This window comes from Equus caballus, chromosome 18, assembly GCF_041296265.1.
Source record: "Equus caballus isolate H_3958 breed thoroughbred chromosome 18, TB-T2T, whole genome shotgun sequence".
NCBI lineage: Eukaryota > Metazoa > Chordata > Mammalia > Perissodactyla > Equidae > Equus > Equus caballus.
In genome coordinates, this window is record NC_091701.1 from 46,013,621 (window position 1) to 46,033,831 (window position 20,211).

The following is a 20,211-nucleotide window of genomic DNA, read 5'->3' on the forward strand; positions in this document are numbered from 1 at the left end:
TTCACTCTTTGGAAAGTATAATAATGGGTGTAAGCACAGCATTCAAGGCAACAGAGACTGAAAAGGAAGATAACAAAAATAGTATTCAGAGAAAATAAACCAAAAATAACACAGTCGAATATGCGGCAGAGTGGAGGGAATACCCACAGCTGTGGCAGCCTTTTCTCAGGGAAAACAAGCTGTGATGCTTTAAGGACCAAAAGGCCATTGTTCTTTGCCTGAGTCACGCCAAAACACAAACCCCAGGTATCTTTTTTGTTCGCCTTGTTCCAAGAAGGTAAATATGAACACTCTTTTCTTAATTTTCAATTAAAAAAAGGGCAAACAGACAAAATTAGGTCTGTAAAACACAATCCTGCAATAAGGGTTGAACTTGAAGTGGATTAGGAAAAGCCAAGATGGACAACGATACAAGGAATTTGATGTTCTACGAGAAATATGTGAAGTGAGTTACATGTATGTACCTTATCAATGTCTCCAATAAGTCAACAACTACACTTGGTTCTAGCTATGAATCTTCTAGTTTAAAATAAACTGTCTCAGTGTTTCCAAACAATATAGATAAAATCTCTGGGAGGATTCACTTTCCATTGTACACCTCTAAATACCTTTTCATTTTGTACTACGAATGTGTATGGTTTATTTAAAAATAAAATAATGCAATAAATGTGAAATAACATCATTTAAAATTTATGTTAGTAGAGGGCAGGGTACCCATAATTTTGGCTTCTCTGCCTTGATATTTACAAAAGATCTATTTGTTTTGAACTGTATGTCCTGTTCATCATATGCTTCCTGTCCCCACTAACTTCACTGGCTCTCTATTCCTATCAGAGAGAGCTCTTCTTTCTTTACACAGCCAGAAATTGTAAACTGCTTCTGGTATATATATTTTTTTATGGTGAGGAAGATTGACCCTGAGCTAACATTTGTGCCAGTCTTCCTCTCTTGTATGTGGGACACTGCCACAGCACAGCTTGATGAGTGGTGTGTAGGTCTGCGCCTGGATTCCAACCCTGTGAACCCTGGGCCACTGAAGCCGAGTGCCCAAACTTAACCACTACCCCACCAGGCCAGCCCCTGACTTCTGGTATATTTTTGCTTGTGAGTTATGTTAAAGCTTTCTGCCTATTTTTACTGGGATGTGTAAATATCAATGTTAGGTTATTTCTTTTACTTTTGAATTATCTACCATCTATCTACCCACCCACTTATTTACCATCTTGCCAACTCACTATCTACAAATATAGAATGAACTGCATATAACATATGTATATATTGATTCTGTTTTTAGTATTTAAAGTCTGGCTGTCAGTTAACTTCCCTGTGTTACTGCCTCTCCGTGGTTCACTCTCCCTCCCAGCTCCTCCTGGAGCGTTCCAGGCACGCTGCCGCGTCAGCCCCTTACACTTGCTCTTCCATGAGTCTGTAGTGCTTTCCCGGGAGACAGCCTCTTCCCTCGCTGCCTCTAAATCTTTGCTGAAATGTCTCCTTTATGGTGAGGTCTTCCCAAACCACCCTCTTTAAAACTTTTACCTCCAGTCCGTGCTCCTGACCCCCTTTTCCTGCTTCATTTTTTTCTCATGGCACTTATCACCTTCTAACACTGTCCATAACTTATTAATCTTGTTTATTGTCTGTCTCCTCCTTTAGTATAAAGTTCCATGAGGTCAGTGAATTGTATCTTTTTTGTTCACTGAGGAATTTTCAGCATCTAGAACTATTTCTGCCCCACAGTAGGTAGCCAATAAATATTTGTTCATTGGGCAAATGAACTAATCTGTGAGTCTTTATTTGAGCACAGTGATGAAACAATGATGGAAATAATACTGTTTTCAAAAACACGTAAATATGTTCATGTAAATGTTGCTACTATGCATATGCATTTGTGAGTAATTGAAACTACTCAAGTTTTCAGTTTCTCTCATTTGGAGTTCAATCACCAATTTTAACTTAAGAAGAGCTTTACTATTTGTCACATAAGTTTTCTTTATATTGTTTACTTCCCCATGACTCTTTAAGGTAGACATTATTGCCCCATTTTACAGAAATCTTACAAAGTACAAGTGACTCGACCAAGGTCACAGAACTAATTTGGAGTTGAGATAAGAATAAAAGCTTTTGTGACATCAATCATTGTGCTATCGTGTCAAATACTCCTAATCCTGGTGATTCCTAATAGCCTGAATAATACTAAAATATCAAGGATGACAGTTTAAGCCAAAAAAATCTGGGCTAAGAGACTAATTTGCTCCACAGAGCTTCAGGTTAATCCCAAAAGTGTTATACTGATTTAATACTATACTTTATATTCGTATTATGCAAAATAGTAGTTGGATCTCTTGATACTGGCATTATCTGTAGGAAAATGGTTTTTATCTTACAACCTTTTGTGTGTACATATCTGTTTTGTTCTAACATTAGAATTCAACTTTTAAGTTATTAATATAGAATTTCTTTTAAAAATTTTTATTTGGATATTCAATATAAGTTATAAAATAAATACCCATTGATAACTTACACATGCCCTTTCCTTCCAGCCAAGAGCTAAATACTATACTGAATGTTGTGTTTATCACTCTAATTTTTTTTACAGTTTTTGTTCTTTATAAGAAAGATATCATACCCCTTGGTTGATGTACAGTTTTTTGCTTTAATTATATAGAATGTCTCAAAGCATTATCTTTAGAGTATAATTCTGCCTCAGATTAATATGATTAGCAGAGTTAATAATTCATAGCACATCAAATTCTAATGGAACCAAATAGTGTTCAAAGCCATGCTGTACTTATCATAGATTTCATAACTATTTGCTCTTCACATTGTGCAATCAATAAAATTTGGCAAAGAGTTGAAACTATTTTCCCTCTTTGACTTGTAAATATGCTGAAGAATTGGGTAGTTGGCATTAAGTCAGAGCAGAAATAGATTGTTTTGCGTTTAGTTCTCTTAAAGAGCATTTAGGTCATAATTTCATTCTAAAGTATCATAGTGTGACACCATATCAGCATATGGAGACTAAGACAGTAGAGTTCTCATATCAAAAGATAAAGGCAAAATCCAGAGATATTTCTTTTCAAAATCCATACATATGTTGCAGTCTCAAACTCAGACAATAAAAGCAGAAATCCATATGCAAAGAAAATAAGATCATTTGAGGTCTCAGAATGGAAAATGTAATCAAGAGATTGCAAAACCGTCTCACTGAAGAGAAAAGTTGCACAGCTTTCACCCCCTCCCCACCCCCATGAAAAAAAAGCAGGTTAAGAAATGTGCTCTCACAATAGTGCAATGTTTAAAGCTGATACCTTACATTAAAAGTTACTAATGGTTTGATAAAAGTTCCTTTTAAAGACAAAAATTTATGATACAAATTTAAATAATTATATTAAATATTAGTTCCCTGTCCCTCATTAAAATCAGGTCTTACAGAAATATACCAAAACAAAACACAGCGGTTACAAAGCAATAGCTGTGACAAAACAAACTGGAGCACGTCGTGGAAAACTGTACCTGATGAGGAGAGTAGAATTTCTTGTCACTAGTCAGTCGGTTTCCATCCATGGAGAAGAGGAAGCTTCTTCTTTTGACACTGTCTTCAGATTCAGATTTGGGAAACCTGTCTGCCTCTCCTCTGTTGCCTCCTTCAAGATGCTCCCTCTGCCTTCTTTTCTTCCTTCGGTTCCTCCACTCCTTAGCACTTTTGGAGCTTAACTTTGATGCTTCTGAAGAACTTTCCAAAAGCTCTCCTAACCCTCCGATTCCACTGAAATCTCTCGAAGCGGCTGAGGCTGCTGCAACTGCCTGTTGAAAACAAAGCCAGGCACTGTTTAGAACATGGAACTTTGAAAACCGTTGACTAGGGTGTAAAGGCTGTCATTTAAGATATTAACTATGTGTGAAAATTACATCTTCTGATCATTTCATTGTGTTTTACTACAAGACTGTTTACTTAATAATGACAATTTTAAATTGCATAACGCAGTATGCGAGCCTATGCACTAAGGCAAGAAGAGTGTGGTTTGGCACATCTCCTGGAGAGTGTTTTTTTTTTAACTCTGTTGAGATTAACTTCATTTCAGAAGACAACTGTTCTCTGATCTTCTATACTTTAAAAGCAGATGTTCTCTTGGTAGTGGCTGCTGTTCTGATTACTATTCCAGTTCCATCCATAGGCGTGTTCCTCTCATATGTGATTGCGAACAAGTGAGTGGCATATTTTTTCCCTCTAAATCTAGGACAAAAGACTTTTTCTTTCCTTTTTTTTGTGAACTCACAGCATTTCAAGTGTCTTCTATTTTACCTCTAGATGGAAGTAGTGGGAATGTACTGGCTCGTTTACCCTCTTCCTTCATTTGAATTAAATTTAGCACTATAGTTCACATCCCTGGGGTCACGTTAATCCCAGCTATTAACATGATTAATTTATTACATAGCACTTTTAGTTTTAAATTTTTAAATGCTTATAAATTATGTATTATTACTAAAAATAATAACAAATGATTAACATATCAATCAATAAATACCAAAATAATCATTCAAGGGATTGTGAGAACTTCAAATATTTTCTCTCCATATTTCAGCACTAAGTATACATAAGCATTTTGAATTTCTGTGCCTATTACAGAAACACAGCCACGTCTGAGGTGAAACATGGGGAATGTTTTGTATTTTCATTTACATGAATAGTATTTTTAGACTGGAAATGATCTAACCACGACTAGAGAGGATATGAAACAACAATATAGTGCATATCAAGGCTGAGTTCTCATTATGTATACTCCTGTTTTTAAACATCATTACAGAAATGGAAATGATTAAATTATGAAGAGAATGATTCAACTCTTTACATATGTCATTACTGAATGCAAACAACTCCAATTTATCTACCATTTTCTCTATTTTCTCCACTAGACCATCACCTAGATAGGAATATGTTTTTGTGCACCTTCCCTAGGCTGCAACTGACATAAAAAGGTTTCAGTAAATGTTTGGTGAATAAAGATGGAAAAAGGCATCACGCTGTCCATTGTCTCAGACACCAGGTTTGGGGTGGGGGAAGAACAAGACAGGCTTAGGCTTGACTTTTCAAGATGTCATAAAAGACTGTGTGTCAGAGTGGTCTATATAATAGGAGCATATTTTAGGAAAGCATGAAGGTAAAACCCATTTATAATGCTTTGACAGCACGTTGTGCTTTACTTTTCTTCCTTCCTGAAGAGAAGCAAACCCTCCTAAGTAGTTTTCATTTCTGAATCTCATCTCAACTAAAATTTTGAAAAAAAAGGTTTAAAACTAAAGGTGCTGTGATGCAAATTCTCTAGGATAAACCTGACTCCAGGGACGGGAACCATAGCGCTACATATAGTACTAAATATATGTGTTTGGGTAAGCAATACATAAAATGTAACACTGATATTTGTTTATATTGAATGCTATATTCATAAAGGAAACCCAGACCTAAGACTCCATATAAGACAATGCCTAGCATTTAAATGAAACATTAATTCAGAATTTGGATATTTATAGATTGCATATAGTCAGATAGCCAGATTTTTTATTGAATTCTTGATCATTATTATCACTTCTCATATCACCGATGATGAAAGATGAGAAATATTAAGGGCCCTTTATAAATATGAATAAGTTTAATAATATAAATATGTATAAAATAGAGTGAATAAATGAAGTACTTATCTGTAGCAAGTTAAATATAGTTTCATAGTGCTTGATACATGGGAGATACTACTTGTTGAAAGAATGAGTAGACATACATTCTTTTTTATCCAAATAAAGTCCTCAATTCTCCTTTCCACTTTGTATAGACAAAAACACGCAACACACAGTGCCAATCATGTATTGACTTGTTTGTCATTAGAAACAAAGGAAGTGGTGGTAACATTCCCTTGCCATAATACTGAAACTCAGGTTCATTTAAATCACTTCCGGAATTTGTTTTGCATAAGCCATGATTTCCCTACCTATTCTGGGTAACAGTTCGAATAACTCAAAACCAAAACAGATTTCTAAGGCAACAATGGTAACCTCCGACACAACACATTTTCTGCGTCACTCATCAACTCAAATCTGTCACTTGTTCCACTTCCATTGATTTGCCCATTCCCTTAAAGGCAGATGTTTCCTGTCACCTCCCATGTCTGTGTACCTGTTTATACACGGTTCTGTGACATGGCCAACGTCCTGCTTACTTAGACTGTGTTACCTTCACAACCAGCTTGCTGAATTCCTCTTGTAACAAATAACAAATATGTGCTTAATACTTACACAAGGAATAACATTTTCTTCTTCTTATAACATTTCTGTGTGATTCAAAATACGTTCTATAACTCATTGTATCTGTGTATCCTTAAAAAATAGAACCACATGACTACTTGTGATTATACTTTATTTTAAACATAAAATCCAGTTTCAAAATCCTATTCAAACCACAAGACATTAACTATATCTGTTTAGATTCTACCCCTAATTTTATTGGATCTCTGAAACGCCACTATTCCTAATTTTGTCCCAAAGCTTACTCTTAAACTTTCTATCAGACCAATATATACTGCTATGGGATGTACTACACTGGGCACTATTAAACATTTAAAGATCACAAATTAAATGCCAAACACGGTTATGATGATCTAGGACAAAACATTTGTTTCTTTGTCAGGTTTGTCTTTCACCATCTTTTAAAGTTGCGCTTGATTTGTGAGTCCACTGAACTGAATACGTCATTTTTTTCATGTCTAATCAATGACTAGCACTAGGAGGTCCCTCAATGCATATTAAATAAAAATGGAAGTGATGCCAGGCTTCATGAAGCCGTCCACTAGATGATAACTTGTGAAGAATCGCAGGTGGTTAGCAAGACTCAAATTACACTGGAGCACCAGTGACCTTATGGGTGGGCTAAGGCCCCCGCTCTTTCTCTGCCTCCAACCCCCTCCTTTGCTTCAACATTGTCTGTTTGCTGGTCAATGTTACCTGTGTTGTCAATAAGGAACTAAACGTGGTTCGGTACTGTGTCCTCCCAGTCAGTAGTAAAACACTGGGATGGTTATCCTGAGATCAATTTACATTTTTGTGTGAATGAAGCTAAAGCTGAGTCAAATCATGATTTGATCACTGGAATCCAATAACTGACTTTTTTAAAGTGAAAAGAACTGACATTTTTTAGCTGACCTAATTAGGATGTAGATAATTAGGTTCTTTAAACTTCTATTAGACATAGCGCACTTTTATTTTTAAATTAAAAAGATTATACTCTTTTAATTGATGCCATATTTTACCCTAAAGAGGCTGAATTTCAGAATACATTCTTACTCCTGTTCTGTGTGTCTGTGTAGCATTTTCAATCCCATTGCTCTGTCTATTTTTATAAATGATAATAGAATAATCCAATACTTTAAATTACAATTATACAGAACCCATAAAACATTTCCTATATATATCCCCATATGTATTTCCTATAACATTTATTTAAAACTTTGAAATAAAGAAATTCTTTTCTCTGTAAATAGCTACTTTATTTCATTTTCTTACAAATGTTTTATTTATAGCGACCTGAAATAAACTCTTAAATATTTGAAATATAGTAGAGCTTTCTGGCAAGCATGAGGTATATTTTATAAGATTTTCAAGTATCACCAAATTTATTAATAGCTTTCTTTATAAAAATCAATAAAATTCAACCATCTTATTACTCTGTACCCAATGGCAGGATGAAAATAGCAAAACCAGCATGTTTAATGCCAAGTATATGGTTGGGCTGGGTAACCAGCTCAGCAATTCATTGTCAGATCCATATCTCACCCAAAAATGCCTCAGAAAAGGACCTACTGCTATATGGTGTGTATCTTCAGAGTAACTCATCTTTCAGAATTGTTAAAAATTTAAATTTTGAACCTAAAAATTTTAAGGATACATTATCATCCAAATAATGCTTCAAATAAATGGAACCATTCATCAGAAAAAAAAAATCACCGTGGATCAAAAGTCACAATGTATGAAAGTTATTTGGACTTCCACTTCTGGCCAAGGTATACTAACAGGGATAAGATTTGCTCTCCTGCCTGAAATAACCAACAAAGCAGACAAAATACATGTAACAATGGTTTTGAAGACAGTGCATGGATGGGGTATTGGATAGAATATTCGGAAGAATCTTCACTCAGTAGGAGGGAATAGTTAGCCTGAGACTAAACGTTGCTCTCGTTCTACCTAACGGATCTTCAAAGGTTTGAAGATGCAAAAGAATCAAACTGTTTCTATGTAATGCAACTATGTTCTCAAATAAGGATCAATAATAATAATAATAAAGTTTTGCTTATTTTTTTTTCTCAGTACCTGAGCTTCTTCCTGTTGCTTTTTGAGCTGTTCGAGCATCTGCTGAAATTCGGCCTCTTTCTGTTCTGCCTCTTCCAGGGTGGCCTGATTCTGTTCCTCATAAGCCATGGCCACCACAGCCAGGATCAAATTCACCAAATAAAAAGAGCCCAAGAAAATCACCAGGACAAAAAATATCATGTATGTTTTTCCAGCTGCACGTAATGTCTAGGGAAAAAAGGGGTAATTTCATCAGGATTTTATATATTGTTCCCAAATAAAGATCTGATTACCATAAGTAGATAGCTGGGAGATGAATGCTTTTTAGCATCCAATGTATTTTGACCAAGATTTTTTTGGTGTTAAAATGCACACACATAGACACACACACACACACACACAAATAGTAAATTAAATTATCCGAGGCTTGACTGTAGTGTCATTTGATATAAACACACACATTTCAAATTAGTATATATTGGATATCCATATGAACCCTATTAAAGCACTTTTCTTAGAGTCCACAACACTGGGCAATGTTACAAATGAGAACACTAATTCCTCCAAAGCAGTTCCACTTCCACGGAAGCCGACTTTCCACACCATCTAGAGATAGGATCTTTCTTCCCTCCTCTTCTAGCCCCAATTAACTATAAGCTTAATTTGAAATTTTTATATAATTTATTTTTAAAATCTTTTCACATGTTCTTTTTCTATTCACAACTAGATTGTAAACTCAAAATCATGAACATCCTTTCATTCTCCATAGTCCCTAACAAAGTGTCTTTCATAAAGCAGCTCTCAATATACATGTACTGGCTGAATGAACAATTGGGATCCTAGACACAAGCGTTTTATACTGGACCCTCCTGTGTATTCTAGACTGTTATAAGCAAGTATCCTTACTTGCTTCATTCCAGATGTGCTCATAACATTAAATCCCGTGCATGTTAATTTGACCCTTACTGCTGTGGTCTGAATGCTTGTGTCCTAAAATTCATATGTTGAAATTCTAATGCCCAATGTGATGGCTTTAGAAGGCGAGGCCTTTGGAAGGTACTTAGGTCATGAGGGTGGAGCCCTTAATAATGGGATTAGTGCCTTATAAAAATAGCCTCCAGAGAGATCTCTAACCCCCTCCACCAGGTGACAATACAGCAACAAGTTATTAGCTTATGAACCAGCGAGAGGGCTCTTGCCAGAACTCGACCAAGTTAGTGTCTTGATCTTGGACTTCCCAGCCTCCAGAACTGTAAGCAGTAAATCTCTGTTATTTATAAGCTACCCAGTCTGTGGTATTTTGTTGTAGCAGATCAAACGGACTCAGACACTCACCAACTGGTAAAGGTTCTCCCAGTAGTCTTGAGTCATGAGTCGAAATAGAGACAAGAAAGCCCAGCTAAAGGTGTCAAAGCTCGTGTAGCCATAGTTGGGGTTTCTACCAGCCTTCACACAGATGTATCCTTCTGGACACTGGCTATAAAACAGAGAAATGGAGCTGGGGTCAGCATAGCAATTATAGCTATTTCAATCAATCTTGATTTATGGGAATTGTCAAAACCCAGAGTTGCTGTCATGAATTTTCTTGCCTTCATTTCCAGAGCACTTTAGGTAATTGCTCACAGTGAGACTATTATCAGATGAAATTTATTAGGAAAACCAATAGAAAACTTAGGTGCAAAGGAATCAGATTTATAGACATTTAGAATGGCAGAGAGGCAGCAACCACACACTTCTGCCTCCGACACCATCAATATGCTGCTCTTTACAAAGTGGCAAGAATCAATGATTAAAAAAGAAAAACCAGAAAACAGCCAAAGGATAAGGAACCACGTAATGAGGTACTGCCATAGCTACTTCTGTAGAATTTTCTCAAATAAAATTTATATTTTAGAACAATTTTAGATTTACCGAAAAATTGCAGAGAGTACAGACATGCCCAGTTTCCCCTATTATTAACATCTTATATTGGTATGGTACATTTCAATCAATATTGATACATTGTTATTAAGCAAAGTCCATATTTTATTCGGATTTCCTCAGTTTTTACCCCCATATCCTTTTTCTGTTCCAGGATGCCATCCAGGACACCATGTTACGTTTAGTCATCACGTCTCTTTAGACTCCTCTTCACTGTGACAGTTTCTCAGACTTTCCTTTTTTGATGACCTTGACAGTTTTGAGTAGTACTGGTCAGGTGTTTTGAAGAATGTCCTTCAAATGGGATTTGTCTGATGTTTTTCCCATGATTAGATTGGAGTAATGGATTTTGGGGAGGAAGACCACAGAGGTAAAGCACCATTGCCATCACATCCTATCAAGGGTACAGTACGTACCTCAATGTGGCTTATCACTGTTGACACTAACTTTTGTCACCTGATTTATAGTGCTTGTCAGGTTTATCTGCTGTAAATTTGTCTTTTTTTCCTTCTTTTTCCATACTGAACCCTTTGGAATAAAGTTACTATGTCCAGCCCACACACAAGGAGTGGGGAGTTATAATCCACCTTCTTAAGAGCAGAGCATGTACATAAATTATTCGTAATTCTCCTGCATGAGAGATTTGTCTATTATCTCTCATTTATCTATCTACTTATCTATCTATCCATTTATTCAATCATTTATTTATATGAGTATGTACTCATGGATATTGATTTTCTAATTTGAATTATAATCCAATTATATTTTATTTATTTTGTTGCTCAAATTATTCCAGTTTTGGCCATTGGAAACTTTTTAAGTTGACTCTTGTATATCTTTGACACAACCCCATGGCTATATGTATGTTTTGCTTTGTTTTGCTTTTTAGCATTTTCTTACTTTCTGGCACTACACGATGCTCCAGGTTCATCTTTTATATCTCCTGCCCTAGTCCTAGAATCAGCCATTTCTCCAAGGCACGCTTGTTCTTTTCCTGGAGAATGGTATTAGAAACCAAGCTCTGGGTGCTCACTGTGTTTGTTGCTAAGGTGGTGTCATTGCTTCTAGGCTTTCAGGTGACAGAACTGATATATGAACAGATATATCAGATCTTGGTTTCTAATACAATACATATGTTTCTATACATAAATATCTAAGCCTAGGTTAAGCTAAACCTGAGCTCATACTCATGTCTCCAACTCTAATTCATTACCACACGATCATTCTAGACTCTTCTCTTTGCTTATCTGCAACCTCTCACTCCCGAAGTGAGTTACTGGGTGTCTGCCATCTGCCACCCATATACTTAATTACTCAACACCAGTATACATGCAAGGTTGTTTCAGGATTGTTAATCCATCCTGCCATGGGAAACACCTTTATCAACTAGAACACAGTTCCTTTTGCCTTTAGTCTTACAGACTCCACTCGTTTCCAAAGTTACTTAGATTGGCAGCTATTCCCACACCTCCTTCAGTGAGATTATTTTATAAATTTTAAATACATTTAGATACTTTTGTCACATTCTATATTTTAACCTAGCATCCACCAATTTCACAAATGAGTTTTTAAAAATTTGCATACACTATTCTCTCTCTGTGCTGTAAAGATCTATGAGATTTGACAAATGCTTAATGTTCACCATTACAGAAACATGCAGAATAGTTTCTCCACCCTAAAAAATCCCCTGTGCTTCATCTAGTCAACCGCATGCCCTGAACCACTGGAAAACACTGATCTTTTTATCATCTCTGTTATTTATCTTTTCCAGAATGTCATGTAAGTGGATTGTACAGAATGTAGCTTTTTCTGATTGGCTTTTTTTTTCACATATGCAATTAAGGGTCATCAATTCTTTTTTTTTTTTTATGTGAGGAAGATTGGCCCTGAGCTAACACCTGTGCCAATCTTCCTCTATTTTGTATGTGAGTCACTACCACAGCATGGCTTGATGAGTGGTGTAGGTCTGCACCTGGGATCTGAACTGGCGAACCCAGGCCACCAAAGCGGAGCATGCCAAACTTTAACCACTACCCTCCCAGGCGAGCCCTTATTCATCAATTCTTTTTGTGGCTTGACAGCTCATTTCTTTTTATCACTAAATAATATTTCATTGTATGAGTGTCCCACAGTTTATCCATTGACTTGTTGAAGGATATATTGATTGCTTCCAGTTTCTTCTGATTATGAATATGGCTGCTATAAATATTCATGTGTAGGTTTTTGTGTGGACATAAATTTTCAAATTAATTGGCTAAAGACCTAGTTGAGCAATGGCAAGATTGTTTATTTTGTAAGAAACTGCTAAATCGTCTTCCAAAGTGATTATACTATTTTGCATTCCCACCAGCAGCGAATGAGAGTTCCTGTTGTTTTGCACGCTCATCAGCAGTTGGCTTTTGTCAGTCTTTATGGACTTTAGACATTCTAATAGGTTTATAGTGAAAACTCCTTATTATTTAAATTTTCAATTCCATATGACAAATGATGTTTAGCATCTTTATATATCCATATTAGCCATCTGTATATATTCTTTTGTAAGATGTGTGTTCAGGTTGTTGTCCATTTTTAAATTGTTACTTGTTTTCTTATTGTTGAGTTTTAAGAGTGCTTTGTCTATTTTGGATACAAGTCCTTTATCAGAGATATGTTTTGCAAATATTTTCTCCCAATCTGTGGCTTGCCTTTTCATTCCTTTTACAGTGTCTTTGCAGAGAAGAAGTTTTTAATTTTGATAAAGTCCAACTTATCAATTTTTTCTTTCATGGATTGTGCTATTGGTGTTATATTTAAAAACTCATCACCAAATCTGAAGTCACGTAGATTTTATCCTACGTTTTCTTAAAGAAGTTTTATAGTTTTGCATTTTATATTTAGGTCTCTGATTTATTTTGAGTTAATTTTTTTGTAAGGTGTAAGATCTGTATGTAGGCTCATTTCTTTGCATGTGGATCTCCAATTGTTCCAGCACCATTTGTTGAAAAAACTTTCCTGTCTCCACTGAATTGCATTTTCTTCTTTGTCTAAAAGTAATTGACTATATTTGTATGGGTCTAATTTTTTGGCTCTCTCTTCTGTTTATTGATCTATAAATCTGTTCTTTCCCAAATACCATACTATCTTGATTACGATAGCCTTATAGGAAGTCTTGAAATTGGGTAGATTTCTTTAGAATTTCATTTGACATTGAATAATAGAGTGCCTATCAGTTTTACCATGTAAATTACCTAACCCCTGGTAGGTACTCAATAAAGGGAAGTGATTATTATGGTTTAATAGGATTAAAGCATACATTAACCAATCTTATCCAAAATTTTATCTAGGCTTTTACATTAACCACAATAATAAAAAATAATAGCTGACATGCAATAAATGCTTATGATGAACCAGGTGCTAGTACACCTGCTTTATGTATTAATTAATTGCCATAACAACCCTAAGAGAGAGACAATATTACTCTCTCCATTTTAGAAATAAACTGAGATACAGAGAGCTTAGGACACTTTTCCAAGGTCAAAGAGTCTGTAAACGGTGGAGTTAGGATTTGAACCCAGGTATACATGAAGCCTAGAACCTATGCTCTTATTCACTAGAGTCTTCTAAGAAAGGTTGGGAAAACTATCAGGAAATGAAATTTCTCCAAAGATGCATATTTATAACTGGTATGTGTTTTCAATAATTCTCATAGATCTTTGTGGCCACACCAGGTTTCCCATTTTCTAGGATGACTCAAAATACATTCCGTGTAAGTTCTGTGGTCTAAGAGTCACTTACTATTGCTATCTCTTGGCTTCTAAAAATATTCACTCTCTATCTTCACTTAAAATTAATTTACAATACTCTTGGGAAAATATGTTGTGTGAGAGGCTAGCAGGATGACTAAGGTATTATAATATCTCTTATTGTAGAATGTGACCAAAAAGAACTGTTCAGTATGCAGACTCAGATTTGGACATGCGTTTACATATATCTACCCCTTGGATTCTTTGCACACAGGGTTTCACGCTATTTCAAGAACACTTAAGTCTCTCAAAGCACTTTCCCAGTAGGGCTTGCACCCTGAAAACTGTGTTAAATTCTGGATCTTTCCCAGCCATAGCAATGCTCATCCCATCAACACATACCTACACCAATCATAATGTGTCCATCTTGTAATTCCTTCTCTGTATTTTTTAAAAAGCTCTGATGGGTTTACAGAAAAGACAGACTTTACAGCCTTCACATTTTGGAGCAATAATTCAGGTACATCTTAACTGAAATTCTGGAGAAAAGGTCTTCGCCCAAAGGGATGATCTTGATGGCTGTGAGTTTAGAACTGATAGCAATCCAGTACGACAGAGATGGTACTTCCTAGCTAGGCAGCACCACTCTTTATTATATAAATGTAAGGCTACCTTTGTATATTTTTTTCCTATTCTCTTTTTTTAAAAGTGTTCTACGTCTTTCAAAAAAATTTGCTCCTTACCCTGCATCTGAGCCATTTCCACAGAGTAATGGGTCTTTTTGTCCATCCAAAACGTAAAAATGACCTGTTAATATAAAGAATAAACTATTTCATTTCATATCAATCCTACTGATATTAAGAATAAATGAGAGTTAGACTACCTCAGTTACTTCCAAAGTGGACAATAATAAAGTATATTTACAAAGATGGCTTCACACCCACAGCCTCAACTATTGATACCTGAGAACTCATTCAGCAACACTACGGTTAACAATGTAGCAATATTTCTTACTGTCATCTTCAATGTACTCCTTCCAGTTAAATGTGCTCATTGTTACATTAACAAATGTCCCGTTTGAATGCATTGTGCCATTAAAGTAGGAAATGGTGTTGGTTTCAAAGGCAGAATTGCTTGGGGGCCATTGCAAGCATTTATTCCGCAGGTTGCCCATGAACAGCTGCAGACCGATTAGAGCAAACACGCTCAGACAGAACACAGTCAAGATCATGACGTCAGAAAGCTTCTTCACGGACTGGATCAGGGCGCCCACAATGGTCTTTAACCCTGAGGAAAGATAATGATAGGTCAGCTGAGGAAGAGTGCCATACGTCTTCTTAATAGTCACACACATTCTCTACCCACAAACAATTGCTTGGCTGTTTAGACACCAAAACTATATGGACAGCCAGATGGTTTTGGAAATAGATGAAGAGCAGATTTCATTTATGAACAGTGTGTTTTCTGGAGGTTCAAAATGAAATTGTAAATACCTAGGCAGGAAGGTTTTTCGTGCTGCCACCACATCTAAAGATGGACCTGAGCTATTTTTCATTTCAGATTTTGTGATTCATAAGGCTATTTCCCTTCAAACCATTCTTTATACTAGCCCCCAAGTAGCAAATGATTTAGAGGAGAAAAGAATTTTAAAATAATAAAAATCCCATGCCATGTGCATGCTGTTCAATAAGAATTTTTTCTCCTTTATAAAAGGAGATCCATTTTCAAAATAGATCTGTAGTGAATGGTAAAATCCAAATCAGTTAGTAAAGCCATGGTAGCGAAGCTTTTTCAGAATGTAAGAGAAAACTTTATGTCATAAATGCAAAAGAGAAAAAAAAGAGAGAGAGAGAAAAACTAGTATTTTTTTATAGACATCTCATGCAATTGTTTGTTAAACTCAAAGGCTGACTTTATAAATAAGTACGTATTTTCTAAAATGTTAGGAACTGAGCTGCACTGAAACATCATCTGGCATCTTGAATGTGATAAACAAGAATGACAAGCAACAAGGCTAATGTTATAAGTGTGATTTCAACCTCAATATTATTGTAGTATATTTAAAGTCAGCCTCGGTGTTTAACCTCGCTCTCACCTGGAATGACAGAAATTGTTTTCAATGCTCGGAGAACTCTGAATGTTCTCAACGCTGAGACATTGCCCAGGTCCACAAACTCTGTCACATATCTGTAATAGGGAGTTCACACACAAACACAATAACACACAAGAAAAGTTGGAGATATAAGGGGCCTACCATCTCAGACCAGTTTCTTCTTACCTGGAATTACAGAAATAGTTTTCAGAGCTCTCAAGACTCTGAAAGTTCGAAGAGCTGAAACATTGCCTAGGTTTACAAATTCTGTTACATACCTGTAGAATTAAATCAGAGTTACTGATAGTTTTGGCAACGTTCATACTAAAGAAAGAATTAATGCTGGATTTGGCATATAGAGCCCCTTGAGATTAACAAATGGAATTGCTGTAGACCTCAGGGTGCCATATGCTGAAAGCTGCTTTTAAGGAATGAAATTTTGTTGCTTTATTTCAATATAATTTTGACTAATATGAACAAATTTGTTTGCAAAACTATCAAAGTACAGTTGGTGGCATTAAATTATAGTCAATGAATAACTTCATTTTGATGAAGTGGAAGACTATATGATATGAAAGTAATTCCATTTATTGCTCTTTTATCAGATATATTTACCTTGCAATATCTATTCTAATATATATTCTCTAAATATATGAGGCATATAGTTTATTTGGCTAATAAGCAAACTCTACATTTAAAATATGTCACAACAACCTGGTTTATGCTACAATCATTTTCATTTCTTTGAGCTTAAAAAGTTTTCAAAAATACTCACGCCATCACAATGACACTAAAATCCAACCAGTTCCATGGATCACGAAGGAATGTAAAATCTTCTAAGCAAAACCCTCTTGCCAAAATTTTTATAAGTGACTCAAAGGTATAGATTCCAGTGAATGTATACCTAGGAAAAACATCAAAACAAAAATTAACAATTTTGTTTGAACTATTAAGATAGATTTTTTAACATATTGCAAATCTTATCTTTCTGTGGTTTTTCAATTCACTAAAATAATATTCCTTATTTCCACCTACTGACAAATCTACTATTAATCTTACAAGCCTAAGTAAAGGGTTAAACTGAAGAGATAATACCTTCTAAACAAGAATCTGATCTTGTTTAGCTATTTTGGTTTTAGAATAATAGTTTTATGTGTTTTATGGATAATCATCAAGCTGCCCTCTAGAGCAATGTTGTTCCATAGAAATACAATGCAAGTGACATACGTAGTTTTCAAATTTCTAGTAGCCAAATAAAAAAGAAGGAACATGTGAACTTAATTTTCACATTATATTTTACTTAAAGCAATATATCTAAAATATCATTTCAACAATTAAGACTAGCCAAATTTCAACTTTTGGTAGCCACATGTAGCTAGTGTCTCTCTCATTGGACAGTACATCTATAGAGGCAACACTTCTTGGATTCATCTATTTATAATAAAATATTTCATTCAGGAGGTGATGTCAGCATCATGCTGGAGTGAGCGCTTCCCTTAGACTCTCCCAAGATACAATGAAAAGAACATTCATATGCTAACAGAGGACATTCATGCAACACAAAGACGTTTGAGAGACCCAGGCAGCCATACATCTGAAGATTGAGGTGCTAGACCCTCCAGAGGAAGTGGAAAGAGGTAAGAGGGTCTCCTTTCTCTTCCCAAGTGGCAGCAACCCAGGGTGTGGCACCATGGGTGGCTCTGAGAGGAGAGGGGGGAGGGGTGGCCCTCCACAGGAACACATTCACTCTCCAAGTTCCCTAACAGACCATGGGAAAGCCCCCCACAGGTGACTAAACTATTTCAGGGGTGTTTTCATCAAGCCAGAACCCCAGGAGAGCAGATAGTGAGAGCAGAGCAAGAATGCCCCCAGGATTGCGCAGGTGAAAGAAAGAGCCCTTCCCTCTTCTTGGCACTCCAGCTTAGCCAGTCAGCCAGAGTGCCCATGTATCTGATAGCAAAGCAGCAGCTGTGAGCAAGTGAGTTGGGGGGTCCCAGTGTGCTCAGAATACACAGCTCTTGACCCTCCCCCAGTGGCAGCAGGTGGAATCTGTGATAAGATACTATCACTATGCAGAGGCACAAATCGACACTGACAAACAGTATGAAAAAATATATTAATATACTCCTAACCAGAAGGAAAATGACAAGCACCTAGAAGACAATCCTGAAGGCGCAGAAATCTATTTAAAAAAAACCAACGAGTTACAAGAAAATACAGATAGTTCAATGAAATCAGGAACCTCTTCACAAAAGAGATTGAAGCTATAAAGAAAAAACAATCAGAAACATTGGAGGTGAAAAGCACAATAGATTAAATAAAGAAAAATCTGGACACCTTGAATAAAAGAGCTGATGTTATGGAGGAGAGATGTAGCAGTCTGGAGGACAGAAATATAGAAATGCTTCAGAAGGAGGAGGAGAGACAACTAAGACTAAAAAGAAATGAGGAGATTCTCCAAGAAATATCCAACTCAATTAGGAAATGCAGCATAAGAATTATAGGTATTCCAGCAACAGAAGAGAAGGATAATGGAGCAGAAAGCTTGTTCAAGGAAATAATTGCTCAGAACTTCCCAATCGTAGGGGAGGAGCTGGAAATATAAGTGAAAGAAGCCAATAGAACTTCCAATTACATCAATGCAAAAAGACATTCTCCAAGGCATATACTAGTAAAGCTGGCAAAAATAAATGACAAAGAAAAATATTAAGAGGAGCAAGGCAGAAGAAAATAACTTACAAAGGAACCCTTATCAGGCTTTCAGCAGATTTCTCAACAGAAATCTTACAGACTGGGAGACAGTGGAATGATATATTCAAAACTCTGAAAGACAAAAATTTTCAGCCAAGAATACCCTATCCAGTGAAAATATCCTTCAGATATGATGGAGAAATAAAAACTTTCCCAGATAAACAAAAGCTAAGGGAGATCATCACCACAAGATCCCCCCCACCACCACAAGAAATACTCAAGAAGCCCCTTGTACCTGAAAAAAAAAGAGAAAGAGTTTACAAACCCTTGAGTAAGGAGATAAATAGGTGGTCAAAATCAGAAAATTGCAACTCTCTATCAGAACAGGTTAGCAAACACTTAATTATAACATTAAAGATAAAGGGAAGGAAAACATCAAAAATAAATATAATCTCATTTTAACCACAAACTCACCATACAAGATGGACTAAGTTGTAACAATAATAACTTAGAAGGGGGAAGAGGAAAGGGATGGAATCAGAATATTCTAAGCAAATAAGAGGCTATCAGAAAATGGACTATCTCATCTACGAGATTTTTAATACAAACTTCATGGTAACCACTAAACAAATAATCAGAACAGAGACACAAATGATAAAGAGAAAACTAAGAAAACCATCACAGAGAACTACCAAACTGAATTGGCAGGCCGAAATACACAGGACAAGAAACAAGGAGAATGCAGAAGAACCAGAAAATGAGCAATAAAAAGGCAGAATTAAGCCTTCACATATCAACAATCACTCTAAATGTAAATGGATTGAATTCTCCAATCAAAAGACACAAAGTGGCGGGATGGATTGAAAATCAAGACCCAACAATAAGCTGCCTCCAGGAAACACATCTCAGTTCTAAAGACAAACACAGGCTCAGAGTGAAGGGATGGAAGATGATACTCCAAGCTAATGGCAAACAAAATAAAGGATGTGTTGTCTTACTTATATCAGACAAAGTAGACTTCAAGACAAAACAGGTAATGAGACACAAAGAGGGGAAGTATATAATGATCAAAGGGACACTCCACCAAGAACACATAACACTTACAAATATATATGCACCCAACACAGGAGCACCAAAGTACATAAAGCAACTATTAACAAACCTAAAAGGAGATATTAACAACAGCACAATAATAGTAGGGGACCTTAACACCCCACTTACATCAATGGATAGAGCATCCAGACAGAAAGTCAACAAGGGAACAGAGGATTTAAATGAAAAACTAGACCAGATGGACTTAATAGATAGATAACAGAACACTCCATCCAAAAACAACAGAATACACATTCTTCTAAAGTGCACATGAAATATTCTCAAGAATAGACTGTATTTTGGGTAACAAAGGAAGCCACAATAAATTTAAGAAGATTGAAACCATATCAAGTACCTTTTCTG

The 20,211-nt window shown here is 36.0% G+C and overlaps 1 protein-coding gene across 12 annotated transcripts in view; it reads right to left on the reverse strand.

Annotated features, from left to right (window-relative positions):
• SCN3A (sodium voltage-gated channel alpha subunit 3) overlaps positions 1 to 20,211 on the reverse strand; it is a 115,762-nt gene that overhangs the window by 52,957 nt on the left and 42,594 nt on the right. For 6 of the 12 annotated variants that reach the window (XM_023623058.2, XM_070241974.1, XM_023623056.2 and 3 more), the window contains exons 6-12: positions 16,841 to 16,969; positions 16,252 to 16,343; positions 14,988 to 15,260; positions 14,717 to 14,780; positions 9,667 to 9,808; positions 8,353 to 8,559; positions 3,514 to 3,804 (exon numbers count right to left, since the gene is read on the reverse strand). In XM_023623058.2, the coding sequence (XP_023478826.1) occupies positions 3,514 to 3,804; positions 8,353 to 8,559; positions 9,667 to 9,808; positions 14,717 to 14,780; positions 14,988 to 15,260; positions 16,252 to 16,343; positions 16,841 to 16,969 (1,198 nt within the window). Of the gene's footprint in view, positions 1 to 3,513; positions 3,805 to 8,352; positions 8,560 to 9,666; positions 9,809 to 14,716; positions 14,781 to 14,987; positions 15,261 to 16,068; positions 16,161 to 16,251; positions 16,344 to 16,840; positions 16,970 to 20,211 lie in introns of those variants that run through there. The other 6 variants (XM_023623057.2, XM_070241973.1, XM_023623054.2 and 3 more) reach the window with 2 other exon arrangements.